Here is a 20,580-nt window from a genome sequence, read left to right as displayed (position 1 = left end):
ATTCCTGAAACAAAAGAAGTTTTTGGTTTTAGATTTCCAATTCTGAACCAGCACCTGTTATTCAGCAACACACAGTCATATGTTACTATTGTTTATGGAATAGCAGAGCACTACTAGCATTCTGTGTCGTTTAAACTCTGTTGCATTGAAAGCTTAATGAGTTTTTGTTTTGTTTTTGATTTTACAGAATAGTTTGTAAACTTTTGTAATGTGACAATAGCAATTAAACATGACAAGCACAACTGACGTAAGTTACTACTATCTGTTTTTTGACTAAATGCAGAAGAAAACTAACAAAGTGTGATTATCACATTCACACTAGCCTTATGTTAAGTGCGTTAATTAAAAGTTTCTCGCGCTTGACAATTGTTTGGAGTTAAGGTGATTTTGCAACATTATTGTTATTCGAGAGACTGCATTTGGTAATATGAGATCAAAATGCAGTTATAGCTGTAAAACATAAGATAGTAGTTGCATTCTACATGTAAACTGATATTTCGCCCCATCTTTGGAAATCTATCGTGTCAGGATAGTGTTTCTGCCGTGGTTTTAATTTACTATAGTTTGGCCCATGTGGCAAGTAACGCACAAAATGTCATCTTTGCTGTTAGTTACGGTTTGTGATTAAACAATTTTGACCACAGCTACCTGAGTTTAAGCCGAAGGACATCATATGCGATCCCGAGAAGTTCGTCGCTGGGTCGGGTGGTTTCGGAGACGTTGTATATGGCTACCATAAACTGAAGCAAGAGATCGTTGCTATCAAAGTGTTCACTGTAGCCAGTGACAAGGATCGAAAACCTTTGGTGAAAAGGTATGCTGTCCTATTTACTACAGAAGAGTGAGTAAGAACTTTACTAGAAAATATACCTCTGATTTTAACAGAATACATGAAGAAATGCAGCATTTGGAGAAAGCAAACCATCAAAATATCGTCCGGGTCCTTGGCTATGTTAAATGGCCATTTACAATGGGAATTGTGATGGAATACTACAAAGGCGGAGACCTTAACAGTCTCCTTTTCAACCGACACATTCCTTTGGGATTTGGCCTGCGTCTTCGAATTTTATCCGAAATATCAAAAGGAATTCAGTTCTGCCACAATCTACCTGACAAACGTTTGCTGCATTTGGACTTGAAACCGGGAAACGTTTTTCTCAATGAAGAGCTCCACTGCAAAATTGGCGACTTCGGCGGGGCAGAGCTGGCAACTTTGACTGGCCAAGCACCTGCAGATTCTTCAGCAAGAAGCACGAAGGAGAAAGCACAATACACGCCCCAGTACACAGCTCCCGAAAAACTGCAGGATAAAACAATGAAGCCCAGGAAAGAATTCGACGTGTATTCATTTGCTATTTTGATATACGAAGTCCTCACGCGTAATTCTGCCTATCCAAGTGTAAATTTAACAGATTTAATAAATGCTATTATAAAAGGAAAAAGACCAGACTGTGGCAAAATACGCAAACTGATGGAAACTTTGAAGAGCGAAGAGAAGAAAATGGTCTCAGAATTGGAAAAACTGATGAAACGATGCTGGGATCAAAAACCTACTAAACGTCCCAACATGAATGAAGTAACACGCATTCTAAATCAATTGCTTGCCAAGCAAAAATCCGCTCATCTACTTTCACAAGCCACAAAAGCTCTAAAGGAAATGGACCTAGATGAACAGTCAACGTTCAATGAGGACGAGTGCGTTCAACTTCACCAGTTTTCATCTAGAGCCAGAGCATTTATCGGTAAATTTGAAACGACAGTTTCAATAATGATTCAAAACCATCAACAGCAAGGCTGACGATTATTGTCTTTTTTAACTATAAAACAGTGAAACCAATGGACATACATTTCATTGGTTTAAACAGAATCAATCGGTTTTATATGACGTTAATCCGAAAATACTTTTTCAAGAAAACCGACTTAAAACAACCGTTTTGCATTTAGACCCATCGACCCTTCAAATTCTCAAACAAACCACCAAACCAGCAAGAACCGAAGAAAACTGGTCTACTCTAACAACAGACGCCAAGACATTACCGCGAGATTCGGGTAAAGTAGATGAATTCATATTTGCATTTGTGTTCGTTGTTTGTGTTACAACAAGGAAGTTGGTAAAGAAAAACGTTTTAGTCGCCACCATTCAGTCTTAAATGTACAAACAGCTTTGATTTGAAGCAAACTTACAATGAAATTTCGTAGATCCAACGGCAGATCAAAGCATCGAAGATTTTCCGCATAAACAAGACAAGAGGCGTTTTACTCTCATTACCACTCCACACGACGGTGCTTACGTTATTGTTGATTGCTTGTTGTTGGTAATGGCTTACAAAGAAACTTACATATACAGCAGTTATAACCTTGAATCTGAATTGGTGATAAATTTTTCTTACCAATCACCATCTGTTAACAATAGCTTTAACAGTTTTAGAACTAATTAATAAACGTAACAATGAAAGACTTACACAGTTGAAATATAAACTTTCAGATTTGACAGCTAGATCAACCATAGAAGAGCTTCCGCATACGTCACAGGAAGGTATTTCCCATGAGAATAGTTCCTTTCCAGTTCAAGGTAACGTGATTTTAGATTTTTGATGTTGCATTTTATTAGTGAAATAACAACAATATATTGTTAAGGAAAAACAAACTTCGCCCAGAATCCACAGATGTTTGAAATTGCTAAACATCAGACAGAAGCGGTAAAAGAAAGAAAAGGGGCAACACCATTTACATCAGGTAAGCCATGCTCTCAAAAACCCAATGAAAACGAAGTAATGACTTTACTTAAAAGTGAAATAAACGCAAAATGGTTGCTCTATATATAAACAGTTGCTCGTTGAAATTGCTATCCAATATCGGAAACTAATTTCTAGCTGGTGTAAATGTTAGTTTTGTTTATCAGCTCGACTTTAGTTTCACCTTTTGACTTTTCACTTTTGTTGAAATTCACGACCCTGTTGATCCTTGTAACCTGATAACGGGTCGGTTTGCTGTACACGCAATTATTTTATGAGGTTGACAGCCTTGAAACCCGAACAGCTTAATTCTTCATTGAATGCTGTTACATTGCAAAAACTATGTGTCAATTTTCAGATTCAACCAAAACGCTTAAAAGCACTGAAAAACCTCCACTTCATGTACACGATAAGCTTCCCGTTAAAACAAAGGCAACTGAAATCCAACACAAAAGCAAAGAAACTTTTCAACGATCGGCAAAGGTTGTTCCGCCCTCAGTGGAGTCAAAACCAGGTAAATGAATCGAGACCTTTATGTGTAGTTTCCGCCCGCACTGATCAGCCATCATAACTTATAATAAATTTGAACAATGTAATTAATGCTGAGTTAAGCATAATTGGACCAACCCTTCATGCAGACCAGCGCTCACGGCACACTCATATATATATCGTAGGACACCAGGCACACTGAAGCTTTGAAGGCGTTACATCGAATCAAACCGAACTTCCAGCTTTGTCACTTAGCTGGGACTAGGCCAGAAGCACCTGCTAGTTGGAATAGGCTAGTACCTGTTAGGAATAGGCCAGTACATAGCTAGGAATAGGTCAGAAGTACCTGTTAGTTGTTTAATGTCAGTTTCGTAAATTTTGGTGATTTCTTCATTAAATTATAAAGCTATGTGTTCTTTCACCAAGCGAGATAAACTTAAACTCAATTCAAATACGGTAAATTTTCAGACGTGAACGAAACTTTCAATGAGAGGCTGAAACAATCAACCAAAGCAGCAATCGACCTGTCAAGAGAGGGGAACCCAGGTACTTATGTGGCAATTCGTACATTGTTTAAAAAGCAAAAAACCTGCATTATCGATAAATTTGTGTGTTTTGTTAATTGAGCATTAAGTTCGTGTACAGGGACCTTTAATAGACCGTTAACTTAAAACTGTCCCTAATAAACGAGATACTAAAACGACACGCTTCGATGCACATGAAGGTTCAAGTAAAATAAGTGTCTGTTTTTGTTAAAACCATTGTGTATGTACACATTAATGACATTTGCTATTATATAACTGTTCTTTGCTAGTTAAGCCTTCTTAGTAACGACAAACAATTTGCTAATTAGGTGGTGCAAAACTTAACCCGAAACCACAGACAGGCGAAACGTTGAAACGTCCAACTAAACCCACAGAAAAAAGGCAAGACTTGCCTCCTTGGGCATCAGGTATTACCTCGCTTAAGATGCAAATCAAACGTAAATGCCTCATCTTAAAAGTGTCAACTCGACTCAAACTAATTGCAACGTTATAGTGTTAGATCATTAAATTAGTTTGAGGGATCTTTTCGCCATAGTGCATTAGAAAATTATAAAACAAATGATGTTTTTTAGATTTTACTGCACGCAAGGTCCCGATAAAACTTCGTTATACGACACAATGGAGTGGTTCTGACAATTCCGACCCCACGGCACCGTCAGGTAATGTGCAGTTACAGTTGTTTGTTTATTCCTAAATGTTGAGAATAACATTGAACTGTCAAGCCAATAAATGACATGTAGACTGCAGACATTGCACACCACTGTTTCGACCTGTAAGGTCTCGTCAGTGCAGCTGGTGACAAGAGATCAGCCGTATTGTCTAGTGTAGCCAGAATGAGACTTTATATGTTGAAATAATGTGCAATTTCAACAATACAACGATAAAATAACAAAATAAATGGGTGCAAATGTTGAGGCAAAAAACGCCTTTGAGCAATCTACAAGCCACAGAAACATTGAAAACTGCATTTAAACTCCAATCCCACATAAAGGTGACATAATTAAGTTTTTTTTAACGGTGACTGTCAGCAGAAACTTAATACTGACAACCCCTTTTTTTCCAGGAACAAAAACAATTGCCAAGGAAAAAAAATTATTCGATTCGACTAAAAATCAGAGCAGTGCGAAAGATGAGAAAATAGATGCGATCGATTTAACGTCAGGTAAAGTGGTTTGTCCAAAAAAGTGTTCACAGGCCGCATGTGGTTTAAAACTTCCTGAGTTAAAGCATGATCATAATACAAACCCCAGGTTTTCCTAAAACAATCCAAAATATACAAGCAGTAACATTTTCGGGATCACCAGCATTAACAAGTAAACATTGCGAGATAATGCAACACGTGCCAATCAAATACAAGCAGCAATCTGATATCGCTATCAAATATTTTTTTTGATATCCCAACTGAACGTCTGCTTCACCTTATTTAATTTGCGGCTTTGTGAGTTTTGACTTTCATTGTTGTAAATTCCCGGCCATGCTGTCCTTTGTAACCCAGGGATCGGTTTTCTGTTCACGCCGTTCCCTTCGTAAGGTTGAAAGGTTTAACTTACAAGTCTGAAACAAAAGCGCTGCGTCATTCTTGTTTGCTACATTGTAAAAGTGTTTTTCACAGTCACCATCGCGTTTTTTCTGTTTTATACACATCTGTTTAATTGCTGGTGTGACATTTATAGATTTAACTAAAACACGTGAAAGCACCAAAAACCTTACACATACGTCACAACTGGGGATGGCCAAAGACCTAAAGGCTTCAGATTTTCAACGTTTAAGAGACGATCGGGGTTTGACTTCGAAAAGTAAAGGCGCCATTTATGACGTCACTGTCCAGGGCAAAACCAACGTAACCTCAACACAGATGACGAAAACACCTTTGAAAGAGTCAACACCAGGTCAGTGATACGGAAATATAACCTACATTTATCCAGGATTTTTGAACGTGTTATACAGGAAGAACTCTAAATACAAATGAAAATATGGCTTTATTCCTCCCAAAAAGTGAGTTTTTATAACCCGACTTGTTTATATAAGAGGACCGCGGGCCGGATAAGTTGGTTGGCGGACGTACGTTTCCGACCCATTGGAGTAATGCACGTCTACAAAAAATACTTTTTGAAATATTATGAATTATGATCAAATGTTTTTGTATCGATTTCTACCCAAACGTAAGAGCTCACGCATTGCTTTCTTTCTGTTAACGATTTAGTGTTTTAAATGGGTGCAAATGTTGAGGTAAACTAGGTCTACGAGCAAGCTGCGTATCTAAAATTTCTCATTGTATCCCAACTTAACGTTGGTTTCACCTTATTCAATTTGTGAGTTTTGACTGGCATTGTTGTAAATTTCCAACCGTGTTGTTCCTTGTAACCGACCTGGGATCGGTTTTCTGTACAAACCATCTCGTTGTAAGGTTGAAAGGTGTAACTTACAAGTCTGGAACAAAACCACTGTGTATTCTGTTTTGCTATTTTGCAAAGATGTTTTGCACAATTAACATCGCGATTCTGAAATATACATTGTGTGTTTGTTGTTTCTTTACACATAGTTGTTTGACATTTGATTTAACATTTATAGATTTAACAGAAACGCGTAAAAGCACCAAAACCTTTACACATACGTCACCACTGGGATTGACCCAAGACCTAAAGGCTCCTGGTTTCCAACGTTTAAGAGACGAACGGGGTTTGACTTCGGAAAGCAAAAGTGCCACTGATAACGTCGCAGTTCGAGGCAAAACCAGTATAACCTCAACACAGCCGACGAAGAGACTCCAAAAAGAGTCAACACCGGGTCCGTAATACGGAAATATAAAAGTTATCCAGTTGTTTTTAGATAAAGTCCTGTGGTGCGTTCAAATCTAGATGTTGGCTAGATTTTTATATGACATGCTTTGAAGATCGGCTTCATTTTAATAGCGTATTATGATTTATTATAGAAAAAGCGACGCTACGCGAACTATCGATTTTGTTTGAATGAGAGTTCAAAATCAACTTTGTAAAACTGCAAAACTTTTTGATGATCAAGAGATTTTAAACACAAGCCAAAGCTACGATTTACGCCCTGCTTTTATTTGTCCACTTTTTAAATGCGGCAGGCCAAATCCAAGATCAGGAAATTAACAGTGGATCGCAATGGGTAGTTATTAATAATGCGAAGCCATTTACTGTATATTATCTCAAATTTAAATCAATTTATGAGTACTTGAAACACAGCTAGAATAAAGTTATTTGTATTCACTTGTTATCGACACAAGCGCTGAGACAAAGGACATCATACATGCCTTTCTAACAGGGCTGTATACCGGATGATTTTGCTTGTCGGGCGATTTGTGTATTTTGAAATTATATCAAATGGTTACAACGGATTTCCAAAGTATTGCATCAATAAGATTTCTACAAAAGCGTTTGAGTTTACTCATATATTGCTATAATTCTGTTGAAAGTTTTTGTATTTTTTGATCCAACCAATATGCTAAAAACAACGCGAAACTTAAATGATATTTTCCAGAAATAAATGCACACAAAGTTCGCCCCAAAACAGGGGTGATCAGTTGGGTTGCAAATCTTGATCCGAAGTTTAGCTGAAAGCTACTTGCAAACCACCTAAAAAGCACCGGCGTATAACTAGAGAACCGCTGATCTTAACGAACACTGGCTTTTCAGATTTGGCGTCAAATAAAGCCACCAAGGAGCTTCCACCCACGTCACAGAGAGCAGTTTCCGGTTATATATCTCCAAATCCACCTCAAGGTGACATATATTTTTTTCCTTGTTCCTGGCTGCTGACAAAAAAAAACTTAAATTAGGCGTCGCAAACCAATCCGCCCCAAAGAAAAATTATTTGACTAGCGGTCACTTTACAGGCTACTCTCTTGTACATGAAATAACACAAAAGCTATTTCGTGTTTCTGTGTGCCCATGGTACAGCTTTCGTGAAGAACAATTAAGATCTAAGTTAGAAGATTATTAAAGTATTATAAGATGACATACTGTATCGAATAGGCTAGGGTTCAAAGCGAAAACAGCATATTCGACTGTTTTGCCAACTAAATTCGGCCGAATTTATCAAAACATTTGCGACGTCACGCGAAGTCGTACTCTACGTTTTTGACATGAAACATAAGATTTACCGCCAGGCAAACAGTGATGTTACTATAGTATACTAACATGGTAGTCCAGCTCCTCTTTTCCTCCCGTTTCTTTTGTTATCCTGCTTATTTTGGTTACGCATGACTGACACTGCACGTCGCCTAAAGTTTTGTGCGATGTATGTGGTAAACAAAGCCGACACATCATTAAATAAAACGTAAACAAGTGTAATATTTTCTTTAGTCTGACTTGCTCACACACTAGTTAGTTTTTCAAACACAATTACTTTAAGATGAGAACAAACCTTCACGGGAAGAGCAGTTGATTCAGAAATTTCTTGAACATCACGAAGCAAAATCGACAATACTGGAACTTACGAAGCTGCTCAAAAGTGAGTTTCTTAAAAAACGATTAGTCAGTCTGCAAACTTTATCTGGAGGCTAATTACACATTTGTTCTAGCCGGCCAACATTTGTTCTAGAATAACAGGATAGTTTGTGAAAAAAACTATTTTGGCCAAAATGATACGCAATTCCGAAACATGCATCCGAGAAAGTCGATCAACATTCAAATGATCTAAAAGTCGGTTCGGTGTCTCACTAGGAGTTGTGGACCTGCAATTAGGGCCTGAAACCCGATCCGATCCGAACCTGACCTTGAATATTAAATCTATTAAATTAAATCAAGCCCGAAAGTCGGTGAAAATTCAGCAAAAATGATGCTAAGTGTGAAGTCAGGTCCGAATCAAGCCCGAGTATAAAAACTTAGCCCGAACCCGAATCACACTTTTCAACTCCGGTGCACTAACAAGCTGCAACTGGTAAAAAACATCACAAAGTGTAATTAAGATATTTGCTGTTTAGATCCAAGTGGGATTTGTAAAACTAGAATGCACCAAATCGGCTAAATAGGGTTCTAACAGGAACCGAATATTCGACAGTTTTGCCAAATAAATTCGGCCGAATCAATTGAAACATTGACGACGTCACGCGAAGTCGTACGCTACGCTTTTGAAATGAAACATAAGTTTTACCACCGTGCAAACAATTGTGTAACACAACAGAATAGTTGTATTTTATTATCATTACAGTTCTGTGGATGTAAGGTTGCCTCTGTCATGGTTGTCAGCCTGGTAATGAGTTACTGATTTTGTCTGTGGGCAAAATGATATTGTTTATTAATGATACTCGTTTTTACACTGTTAATTTTTGTGCAATTTAAATAATTCTGGAGTGAATAGTTAGCCTCAAAAAACATTTTGTTTTAAGATGAGAACAAATGTCCACGTGAAGAGAAGTTGATTCAAAAATTCCTTGAACATGACGAAGCAAAATCGACAATACTGGAACTTACGAAGCTGCTCAAAAGTGAGTTTGTTAAAAAACGATTAGTCAGTCTGCAAACTTTATCTGGAGGCTAATTACGTTTTACATTTGTTCTAGCCGGCCAACATTTGTTCTAAAATAAAACGATAGTTTCGTATTTTTAACATGTCACTTGCGTTATCCGCGGTGTATTATAAGCTGTACAGGCCTCAAAATGTACGCGTTATTTTACTATCTAACGCTTTAAAAACGGTCATTTTTGTACTTTTATACTCTTTCGAACACCAGTTTCGTATATTAGCTGGGCATTAACATGAAAATATAATGCTCAGATCAAATTGTGAGCACTGAGCATCAAAACAGCGATGCTCGGTACCGTGTACAGGGGTCTGGCTCGGCTCGGTCCATCTCTAGAGTGGGGAGAACGCCTATATGCGTTATACTCACAATTAGTCTACCATCGAGCTTCCTGTTATATTGCAAGTCAGATTAATTATTTTTTTATTCGACTTTTACGGCTTGCAGTGATTTGGTGAGCTTATTAGTTCTACTCATCGGGTACCACTGGGTTGGAGCAATGTCACTCAAAATATTTGCTCAGGGAAACACAAGCGATCGAAATAGGATTAGAACACACAAACTTAATAAAAATAGACCGAGTGGTGGGCGCGGTCTTGTGCTTAAGTCAGAGTTGTAAATCGGACCTTTCAGGCCTTAACTGTCTTCTCACAAACGATTCGGGTACAGGCCGGGTTTGGGGCTTGTACTTTCGGGTACGGGATCCAATTTCAGGCTCGTTTACAACTCTGGCGAGAAACTGAAGCAGTATTGCTCTACAACATTGTGGAACCTGTTGAGTAGAGAGAAATGAATCAAATATAACTGATTCAACAGGCTTGCAATAAAATAAGAAGCTTAAGACACAATATCGACGCAGTAATTTTGTTTTTTAAGGTCAACGCAATTACACTGCAGAGGATATGAGAGCAATCGCCAAAAAGCACGTGAAAGACCAAGAATATTGCAAAGCACTGTTGTTCTTTGCAATCGCAAGAAATTTTTACGGGGAACATCAGATTCAGAAAGAGGAAGGCAATCAGGCATCGAGTGTCCAAGATCACAATGTAAAGTCTCATACACCACCACCTGCAGCCAGTGTAAAGGTTTCTACACATTTGGAAGAAAAAGTTTCGTGTTCCTCTCGCTCAACTCGGTCAAAAGTAACATCTCAACAGGTTTGTGCCTATCCATCGCCCTTGTTTTGCTTTTAAAACAATGATTTCCAACCTATTTTGAAAAATTCTTCACTTCACAAAAAATAATTTCATTCCTACCCAATAGACTGCATAGCAGATGTTACACCATACCAAGATAAAATTAGGCCTTTTATTAACTTCACAGGTTATATTCCCAGAGCTGTAATGTCTATTTACAAACCACATGTAGATAAAATAAATGCCTCCCTGAAGTTTAAGAATATGCTCCCTTGAGACGAATTCATACCCGGTTAGGAACCACTGCAAAATGTATTTGAATAGGGGTACCATACATAAACACACACTGTACCTCTTTTCGGCAACGTTTACTCAATATTTTTTTATGGTGCACTTTTATGCTGTGATGCAGTTTGGTTGAAGAGTGCCGAAATTTGAGTAATATTACTGTTTTCAACTTTTGTTATCCTTTCGCATGCAGAGATATTTCGTTCACATCGATTCACAACGCGTGGGTGCGAAAGGTGGAACGCTAAGAGCGGGTTGCTGTCAAGTTAAAATCCCTGAAGGTGCTTGTGATGATGAGGTGGAAATTGTAATCACTTCACAATATGGATCCTCAAACGGAAAGGTCTTCACCTAAAACTAGAATTTATGTTAAAAAACAACAGACACAATTGGTTTATGTTTAGTTTTTTGATTTGTTTTTTATTTGGCCAAGAAAAAGTACAGGGCTAGATTTGAATTGGATGGCTAAACATATGTTGTATAACCGTGGGAAAGGTAATGAAGAGTAGAGTACAATACGTTACTACAGCGAGGCAAAGAGGTTATTGCAGATAATGTTACATGTTAGCGTGATAAAAGTTTGTACATGTGTGAAAAAACGCGATTTTCAATAAGAAAATTAAAAGGAAGGTTCAGTTTGTTCAAAAAGCTCTCGCGAACCTCACATTTACTATTTTTTGTCATGTTATGTTTAGATTTTTTTTATTATTTTTTCATGGGTCCCCATTACTGGCTTATTCATAGTCAATGTGTCCGTAATTCTTAAACTGTGTGTCGTAACACAAAAAGAACAACTGGGGATCAAGGGTGGCAAAACATCTAGTTTCTCGGTGAACCCCATGATCAAAATAGGAAAAACACAGTGGTATATACGTACTATCTCTAATCACTAAACTTTAATGTTTAATAATTTTATTATTTAAGGTTTCGCCGTTAGACATTGAGAATGGTTTTGTTGCCCGACTCACTCCGATTTTGAAATGTGAACCAGAAGGTTTCAAGTTTAGGAAACCAAAAGAAATCACACTCCCTACATGTTACCGGAATGTCAAAGAATTTCCTGTTTCTGTCGCAGTAAGTGCTGAAAACGACAGTCAAGGACAAGCACAGCTTTGCCTTTGTATATTTCTACCAAATTATGTCTCTGCTGCTTAGGTTATTGGTGGAGCTATTAACGTGCGAACTTAATATCTAATGTATACGGAATTTTGTGATTTTAGTTCTTACTTTTACAGCTCCACCGATTTAAATATTTATTTTTTAATTCAAACAGACGAGTAATAACTAAAACAATTAAGTGCTGTTTACCAGTAAAAATATCATACGCTGCTGTTTATACTCACCTGTGATTCGGTAAATACTTTAAATTAGCTTAAAAGGTATTTCTTAAACCAACGTATAACCCATGACATACAGGTCTGCCTCCAAAAGTTTCAAAACGGTGTGCGTTTCCTGTTAACCTATCGTTCTATAGCTATCAACCATGTATTGCGCAGATTTGTGACAAAACCAACAGTTCTACCTGGGAGGTTCTGACGCAATGCCTAATGGACCAAACAACTCAATCATTCACCTTCCAAACTGACCACTTTAGCATGTATGTTCTCATACTGTTATGTTTATGCATTCTAGTAATTATTTCAAATTCCAAAATTATTGTTCAAAGCTTTGACGGAATCTGCACTGCTGGCGATTTTGTCGATTTAATGAAAGAGACGGCAATCACCTTGGAAGTTTCTTCTTATGAGGAAGACATCGTATCCGAAATTGTGACTCATGTGTTTGTTTGTGACAACATTGAGTCAACGAAAAATGAGAAGCCCCTTAATTCAGCTTTGGATATGATCGTGCTACTGCGGTTAGTTCTAAGGTTAAAAACTGTGGTGTTTTGTTGAAACATGTTTTCCAGCAGCCTAAATAATTCTGAATAACAAGTTCTGACAAATATGGCTTTGCATCATTGCGGTAGCATTTATAGTGGACTGACGTTACCAAATAAATATTACGCAAAAAATGCCAAGCAAAATTTCATAAAATAAAAAAAAACAGGTAAAATAAATCACGCATACTATGGTTTGTAATTCCCCAAACATGCACTTCCATAGACGGCTATGTATTGGTTTATTTATATTTTTGTAAGTTTGTACATGCAAAATCACCGGTCTTATGTAAGTAAAACCCAATACAGAAACCAAAAACAAGATGTCCACATCCGAGTAAGTGCTGAAAACACAGTAGCAAACCCTGATGAACATATTGCTACACTGGAGAGCATCAGAGATTCGTGGCAGTTTTGCCTGACAAGGACGGACGGCGAAAACTGGAAACAAGGGATTAAGGAGATCAAACTGGAGATCAGTTTTAACAATCCAAATCTACGGGATATCGTCAAGTCTGTTTTCTTGGAGAAACGTCACTTGGGCATAAGTAAAAGTTTTTGCTTGTTAGGGGTCCCGTTTCCGTGACACATATTGTTTTTGTCCGTATTTTTTTCTTTTTTCTGTCCAACGCTGGTTTGTTATACGCGTTTGGTCAAGAAAGCGTGCTTTAAATTTATTCAAATTTACACAGATGTTAATTATTTATCCATATTTATTCCTCTTAAAGTTTGACCCAAAATGATCCAAGGGTTCAACAACAGGTCCCCAAAACGTAATTTCTTTAAAACAGCTGTACTGACCTAAGTACATGATCTAGGAGTTTCATGCTTTGTTGGTTGGTGCAATGTAAGCTATTCTAAATATTCTAACTTTTTATTGGATTTACCCATTTTGCACCCCTTTAACCCCGAAATAATTGGCTTCACTTTTTCCAGTCCCTTAGGTCAGAAATGCAAGCCCGTTTTATATTTGCTAAAAGTTAAATTTTTAGGAAAAAAATGTTTGCAGTGGGTTACTCATTTGGTGATCAAAATTTCGGCCCAATGGCCTAATGGTTGTCGTTACAGCCCATAATATGTGTACACTGGAAAGCCCAAGGGAGTAATTCACTGGTTTACAATTGCGGCAAATTAATGCATAGCGGGAAATCGCAACTGAACGCGTGGACGGACGTTTTAAGAGGCAGTCTTTTTGATTAGTAGACATCAGCGCAGTAATGCTATGTGGTTTTATTACGTTAGCACGCGTATTTTCAGCTTAGGCCAAAGTTTTGTATCTTAGAAGTGATTAAAACGATATTTCGGTTTTGTACATTTCAGGCAAACGTTGTTGATTAACATGAAGGTAAAAACCTACATGTTTTCTAAAGATCCAATAAAAAGTTATTAAACGGTAATTGACAAGTTGGCCGTCTTATGACGACTGAAGGTCAACTTGTAGGAAACGCAGAACACAGTTGAGAATGATTTTTTTGTCACAACGTAGCTTCTTTAATTTTTACACATATACTCCAGAAACAATACGTAAGTCAAATATATATTGAGAGAAACATTATTGTTAATTACTAAGGACTGTGTGCTATTTAAAACCATGTCAAAAGATTTTTAAACGGTCGTTCGGCAACTACACCGCAATAGGCTACTGAAGAACAATAAATTTATGTGACAATAATGATGCAAAAAGAATACGGACATGCAAAATAAATACTTTGGGTTAGTGCTTTCTAATAATTTGTCCTTAAGAATTTTAAAAATAACCGCAAGATTTTCTTTCCGTAAATCCGCACAAACACGCGTGTGGGGACCCATTCGTTTTTGTTTGCAAAAACAATCATATTTGTAAATCAAATGATGTGTATATTAAATTGGTGAATATGATATAGAATATATAAAATGAAAGTATATTAGAAAGCCACCTTTCTAACTTCATCCGTATTGCATTCGAAACAAGCCCTTTATGCTAAATATCTACGTGCACTAATAAACCATTGTACAACTGATAAACACATACAACAATACAGTTTAAGTGTTTCACGGCTGTTTTTATCAATTTTTGTATCTTCAGGTGAATATAATAATATAAGCCTGAATGAGACGATTCAAAATTTTATTAATTTTCTAACAAGGAAATATGACGAAGCAAAAGCAGTTGATCAGGAACTATTTGAATTTCTTAAAAGTAAGTTTAAGTTCGATGTGAGGTACAATTTACAACCTTTTTTTTTGACCAAATTCTGTTAACATAGCAATGCTGTTGCATTTCCACAATGCTAACTGTTCACAATAACTTTAACTAATAACTACTTTTTTTAGAAACAAAGATACTAATAACGACAACCAGAACATATTATTAGTGAACGCAAAGAAAACAACTATTTGCATACTCACTTACTTTCAGATGAAAACAAACGTTTACTTGAAGACCAGCTGATTCAGAAATACCATAACAGTTTAAAAGAAAAAAACTATAAAGAAGCGTCATTGATAAGACAGAAATTCACAAAGTTACTCAAACGTGAGTTTACAAAAAAAAATAATCTAACATTTTGTGGATTGTCTTTAACCGCCTTGTATTTACACGGTTATAGGGTATAATTTTGTCTTAACCGCATTGCGTTCCATAGAGCAAGAAACCTAAGACAGCATACACATTGTTAGCATTCAAAGTTGCCCCTACACTGGGTACAAAAAAACGTAAACAAACAAAACGTTTCCCCTGAAGTGTTTATTGCAACGATGTAGTTGGAAGTCATTTAAATGTATTTTAGTTAAAGTGCAATGATTTATATATGGCTGTGCAACTCTGGATACAAGATCGACACGATAATTTTACTTTTTCAAGGTCAACGCAAATTTACTGCAGCTGATGTAAGGGAAATCGCCAAAACGCACATGGATCAACGGGAATATCGCAAAGCACTGCTGTTCTTCAAAATTGCTAGTAATTTTAACGGTGAACAACAGATTCAGAAAAAGGAAGGCAATGACGTATCAAGTATCCAAGACCAGGATGTAAAGTCTCATACACCACCACCTGCAACCAGTGTAAAAGTTTCTACACATTTGGAAGAAATAGTTTCAGTTTTCTTTCGCTCAACTGGGTCAAAAGTAACATCTCAACAGGTCGGTATTTACACGCAAACCTGAGGTTGGTTAACTTGTGGATAATTACCCCCGAAGAGGGGTCATTGCAGGGGTTAGTTATTTACATAGAAATAGATCTTTCTTTTACTTTATCCTTATGTGACGTGATCATTGGCTATTTAGTTTTATGATAAAATGGTGAATAAAACTCAATTTGTTGTTCTATTAGCAGGGGTAATAACAATTAGAACAACTGCTATGAAAGTTATACAAAATGTAAAGTGGCTTTTTTATTATATTGGTTTGTACCATGTAAAAACATGCACATACACTGTAGCTCTCTACTGCAACGTTACCTATTCACAACTGCAGCATTTTCGTGTACCTCTATGCTTTGGCGGTTGAAAGCGTTGAAATAAGTTTTTAACCTATTTTATCTTGTTCAAACAGAACTATATCTATCACACCGATTCGCAACGCGTGGGTTTGGAAGGAGGAACGCTAAGAGCGGGTGGCTGTCAAGTTAAAATTCCCCAAGGTGCTTGTGATGATGAGGTGCAAATTGTAATCACTTCCAAGTATGGATCCACAAACCGAAAGGTCTTAAAACTACAACTTTTAAATAACAATCAGTCGCATCAGTCTAACTTAAAAAAAATTATAAGTATATAATTTGTATGAACTATATAAAAGTATGTGTATAAACTATATTTTGTAACGTAAATGCGTCAAAAACTTACTACTCAACTCTACCCCTCTTTAGCTTGTAAATTAATAATTCGGCTCTTTGTGTCACCTATCCAAATTTAGCTCAATGTGAAGCTGCATTGAGGTATGGTGTTAGTAGCTCTACCCAATATAAAGCCGAGAAATATCCGAGTTCATGTCCCATTTCATGTTTTAAGACTTACAACAAAATGTGTATGTGCATGACACCAAAGAAAGTCTCGTCCATCGTATTAGAGTAACAAATTAATTTCAAAACACTTTTAAGCAAGCCCTGGGTAGGGAATAAATGTTTAATTTCTATGGCCACAAGCTTAACAAGTTTAAAAACCACAGCTCTATGTTGCATCTATGGTTTTTAAGTCCTCAAAGAAAAATAATTGTATTTTTTAAGACTTCGTTATTCGGCGTTGACAATCCCATCGTTGACCGACTCACTCCGATGTTGAAATGTGAGCCAGAAGGTTTCAAGTTTCGGAAACCTATAGAAATCATACTCCCTACCTGCTACCGGAATGTCGAAGCATCTCCTGTTGCCGTAAAAGTAAGTTAACTTGTTATTGAGTGATTGAGTTTTGTTTGTCCTGGCAAGGCATTTTTAACTATTTTCACAAACTGTTATAATAATCATAATTGAACTCATAAACAACTTATTCAAGTTGTCTTCCTATTTGGCCAAGATTCGCCACAAAACAAACGATTCCGACTGGGAAGTTCTGACACAATGCTTGATGGACCAAACCACCCGATCATTCACCTTCAAAACCGACCACTTTAGCATGTATGGCATTACACACTGTTCAGTATAATACGAAAAGGTTTACATTACCAATTGAAACAATTTGTATATAGCTATGACGTTGTCGGAAAGTTTTTTGGTCTGATGAAAGAGACGGCAATCATCCTGGCAGTTTCTCCTTGCGAAGAAGACATCGTATCCGAAATCATCGCACATGTGTTTATTTGCGACAACATTGAGTCAGCAAAAGATGTGACGTCGCTTAACCTGGTTTTTGACAAGATTATTCTGTTGGGGTTAGTACTTAAATCAAAAACTGTGTTTTGTTAAAACGTATTTAGCATTAGCCTGTAATACGTAGTCTGGTGAGGGTCTTTTCGTTGTTAATGGTAAAATATTTGAAGATGAAGTATTTAAAATTAGCCTACAATCACCGACCACAGCAACCCAAGATGTTATTATGAAGCACAAATCAACATCTCTTGCATTATACTGCATGGATACCGTCGTCTAGTGGTCACTCCCTCATTTATATGAAAGAATTTGGTTTGAATCGAAACTTTAACTAAACTTATCCAACAACATAGATCATTTTCTTTGTAATTTTCTAAATGCAGAAACCAAAGACAAGATGTTCAAATCCAAGTTAGTGCTGGAAACGCGGTAGCAAACCCTGATGAACATATTGCTATACTGGAGGGCATCAGAGATTCCTGGCAGTTTCGCCTGAGAAGGACGGACGGCGAAAACTGGAAACACGGATTTAAGGAGATAAAACTGGAGATCAGGTTTAAGAATCCAAATCTACGAGATATCGTCAAGTCTCTTTTCTTAGAGAATCGTCACTTAAGTAAGTAAAAGTCTTTGCTTGTTTTGAAAACTGTGAACTTGTCCAGTTAAAAGTCAGCATTAAGAAAACATTGCACAATTGTACAAAACGCAACACATCTCAGTTTGTTGTTACTGATATATCGTTGTAACTCGTGTTGTCTTAATTCACAAAATAAAGTTTGTATATCACACTTTAAAGCAGGGGTGGGCAACCTGCGGCCCGCGGGCCGCATGCGGCCCTTCATTAAAGGTTGTGCGGCCCGCAGAGACGCTTGGATTTCAAAAGTACTGGCAAACGATTTCAATTATTACATATTTTTGAGCTGATTAATGCGCCTGATGCTAGTTTTCTGCGATCTGTCAATATGTGGTTAGAATCAAATACGAATTATACTTGTAGTTAAGCATATTTGGTAAGAAACAAAGCAAAATCACTTTGTGTTATGCTCATGTGCGGCCCTCGATCCAATTTTGACATTTATAATTGGCCCTTCAGTAAAAAAGGTTGCCCACCCCTGCTTTAAAGCATCTCAGTCACATCGACCAGCACATCAGTATTTTTCTAGCCTTCATTAAAACATAATTTTGTTTCGTTTTAAACTTGCTAAGTTGATGTCTAACTTGAGTTCTGTCTTGGGTATCCCCTCTAGTTTGCAACACAAAATTACCGATGCATTCATAAGTTTTTGATAAGTTTATGCCCATGTGATGAACTTTAATTTCTATCTCTAGCTCCAACTGGACCGATTCAAGTAACAAACATTGATGCGAGAAACGGTTCGGTGATTTTTTAGAAGAAATGGTCTCCACGAAACGATATTCCATAATGGCGGAATTTCGAAATACGTTTGCAATTGCGGCTTCTTTCAACCAACTACGAACTATTGTTGCTACTCATATTCCCCTAACGCACGCTGCACTCAACAAAGCATTTTAAACAAACAGTTAAAGTTATAAATGGCAAACTGATAAAGTGTATATGATCAGAGAGTTGGTTGACGCAAGTGTGTGAGGCACCCGTGTTTTAAAAATGCAGAAATAGACAACGAGCCACAGATTGCTTGTTGGTTTGTTTGTTTCATTTCAATCCTCGGTGGGCTGGCAACGCCTGAATGCGTTGTGCTAAAACTAGTCCGCCGTCGGGCAGCCTGTATCTTTTTTCAAGTCCGGCGAATGATTAGCCACTGCGTTGAAGCGATGTCTCTCAAGTTTCTTGGTCAGGGAAACACGGGCCTCTAAAATTGAACTTGAGAGTTTGTGCTCGAACAAACATTTTACCCATCCGAGTATCAACAAATTAGCAACACGTTTCAAAGCAGCATGGCAGTCATATGAAAAGTGTGTTGTAAACGCTGTCCAGGGTAACAAAACGACTCTGAGGTCACATTCATGTCACGTTATCGACGTTCATTGGCGACGTTCAACGATTTTCAGTGTTATACGCTAAAGATCTTGTTTATCAGTAAAATGTTTTATTTTTGCTTGTCGTCATGTCACACTTCAGCACATATTGTATTGTAGCTATATTGTAGTTTTGCATTTTTTTTTCAGCAAAAGTGTTTTTTTATTCGTTTTTTGACTATTTATACATATTGTATTGTAGCTATTGTAGCTATATTGTAAAAATGTGTGTTGTCATGCAGATTTTGTTTCCCCTTTTTTCTATTTGTCAATTTGAAATATGAATATTCAGACTCCGTTGAAATCGTTTGTACTTTACATAATTGAAGTCATAAAAATTACCCATATTGAAGTTTTGCATTATTTTCAGCAAGAGTGTTTTTTATTACTATTTATCGTTTAAATGGCACTCAAGTGCACAATAGTAACCTCCACATTCTGTTACCATAAGCCTTCTAAATTTCACCAACAACCAAATAAGGCCATACAACAACAGAACTTTTGAAACAATAGGTAGACATCCGTTGCAACGTAAAAAGTCATTTTTTTAAACAGTTGTTTTTCAAAATCCACTACCGGTTTAAACAAACCTAAAACGTTATCTTTGGGTGCAGTTAAGTGCAAGTAAAGTCTATTAAATTTTTTTTTTTTGAAAAAAATCGCAAGTAATACAATAGCTGAACATACACAAAAACACTGAAACTTTCGAAACTCGCACACAAAGGGTTCACCGCAATATTGATAAATGGCGTAAAGAGCACAGGCGCGCCAGACAATTTTCCACAGAATTTGGTTTTAAATATTTTTGCTTAACAACAGAACGGCGCAGTGAGGTTGAGGTATAGTTGGTCGAATTTCCAAAGAAATGTCATAATGCAATGTCCGAACGAGCATACAACAACTTTGTCATTGTTTTGCTGCCGATCATCGTCATGCAACTGGGGCTTGCGGTAACAAAAGATGTATTTTGGTGTCATGCGGGTTTCTGAGGTCAGGGAAATTGAACCAGCACCTGATTTTTCAGCTAATCGAGTGCGATACATCGAGTGGCAAAGTGGAAGCAATGTAGTTGTTTTTACTTTTTGAGTAATTAGTAAAATATTTTTGTGTTTGTTGATTAGACTGGAAGCTTGCGTCGTATGAAAAGTCAATAGTTAAATGAGATGAACTATTAAAAGTTAGAATCATGCTGCTTTGACAAAAAGCACAGAATGTACAAAGCAAGTTGATCCAGTATTA

At 37.1% G+C, this 20,580-nt stretch overlaps 1 protein-coding gene across 1 annotated transcript; it reads left to right on the top strand.

The window, feature by feature from the left end:
- The first annotated feature begins 229 nt into the window (after nt 1-229).
- LOC145212102 (uncharacterized) lies at nt 230-19,450 on the top strand. The gene is made up of 32 exons (XM_080080124.1): nt 230-247; nt 645-814; nt 886-1,742; nt 1,945-2,049; nt 2,200-2,372; nt 2,467-2,572; nt 2,638-2,736; nt 3,094-3,249; nt 3,693-3,770; nt 4,078-4,176; nt 4,342-4,428; nt 4,833-4,931; nt 5,443-5,658; nt 6,341-6,556; nt 7,429-7,515; nt 8,147-8,245; nt 9,123-9,221; nt 10,134-10,414; nt 10,875-11,024; nt 11,606-11,755; nt 12,178-12,278; nt 12,348-12,539; nt 12,870-13,108; nt 14,626-14,739; nt 14,959-15,075; nt 15,403-15,683; nt 16,095-16,244; nt 16,765-16,914; nt 17,051-17,151; nt 17,223-17,405; nt 17,727-17,959; nt 18,673-19,450. Exons 1-32 carry the CDS (start codon nt 230-232, stop codon nt 18,732-18,734), a joined length of 5,268 nt encoding a protein of 1,755 aa, XP_079936250.1. The 3' UTR covers nt 18,735-19,450.
- Nucleotides 19,451-20,580: the final 1,130 nt, after the last annotated feature.

Source organism: Phallusia mammillata, chromosome 2, assembly GCF_965637545.1.
Source record: "Phallusia mammillata chromosome 2, kaPhaMamm4.hap1.1, whole genome shotgun sequence".
In the NCBI taxonomy this organism is placed as follows: domain Eukaryota; kingdom Metazoa; phylum Chordata; class Ascidiacea; order Phlebobranchia; family Ascidiidae; genus Phallusia; species Phallusia mammillata.
This window is presented reverse-complemented; position numbering and strand designations above follow the sequence as displayed.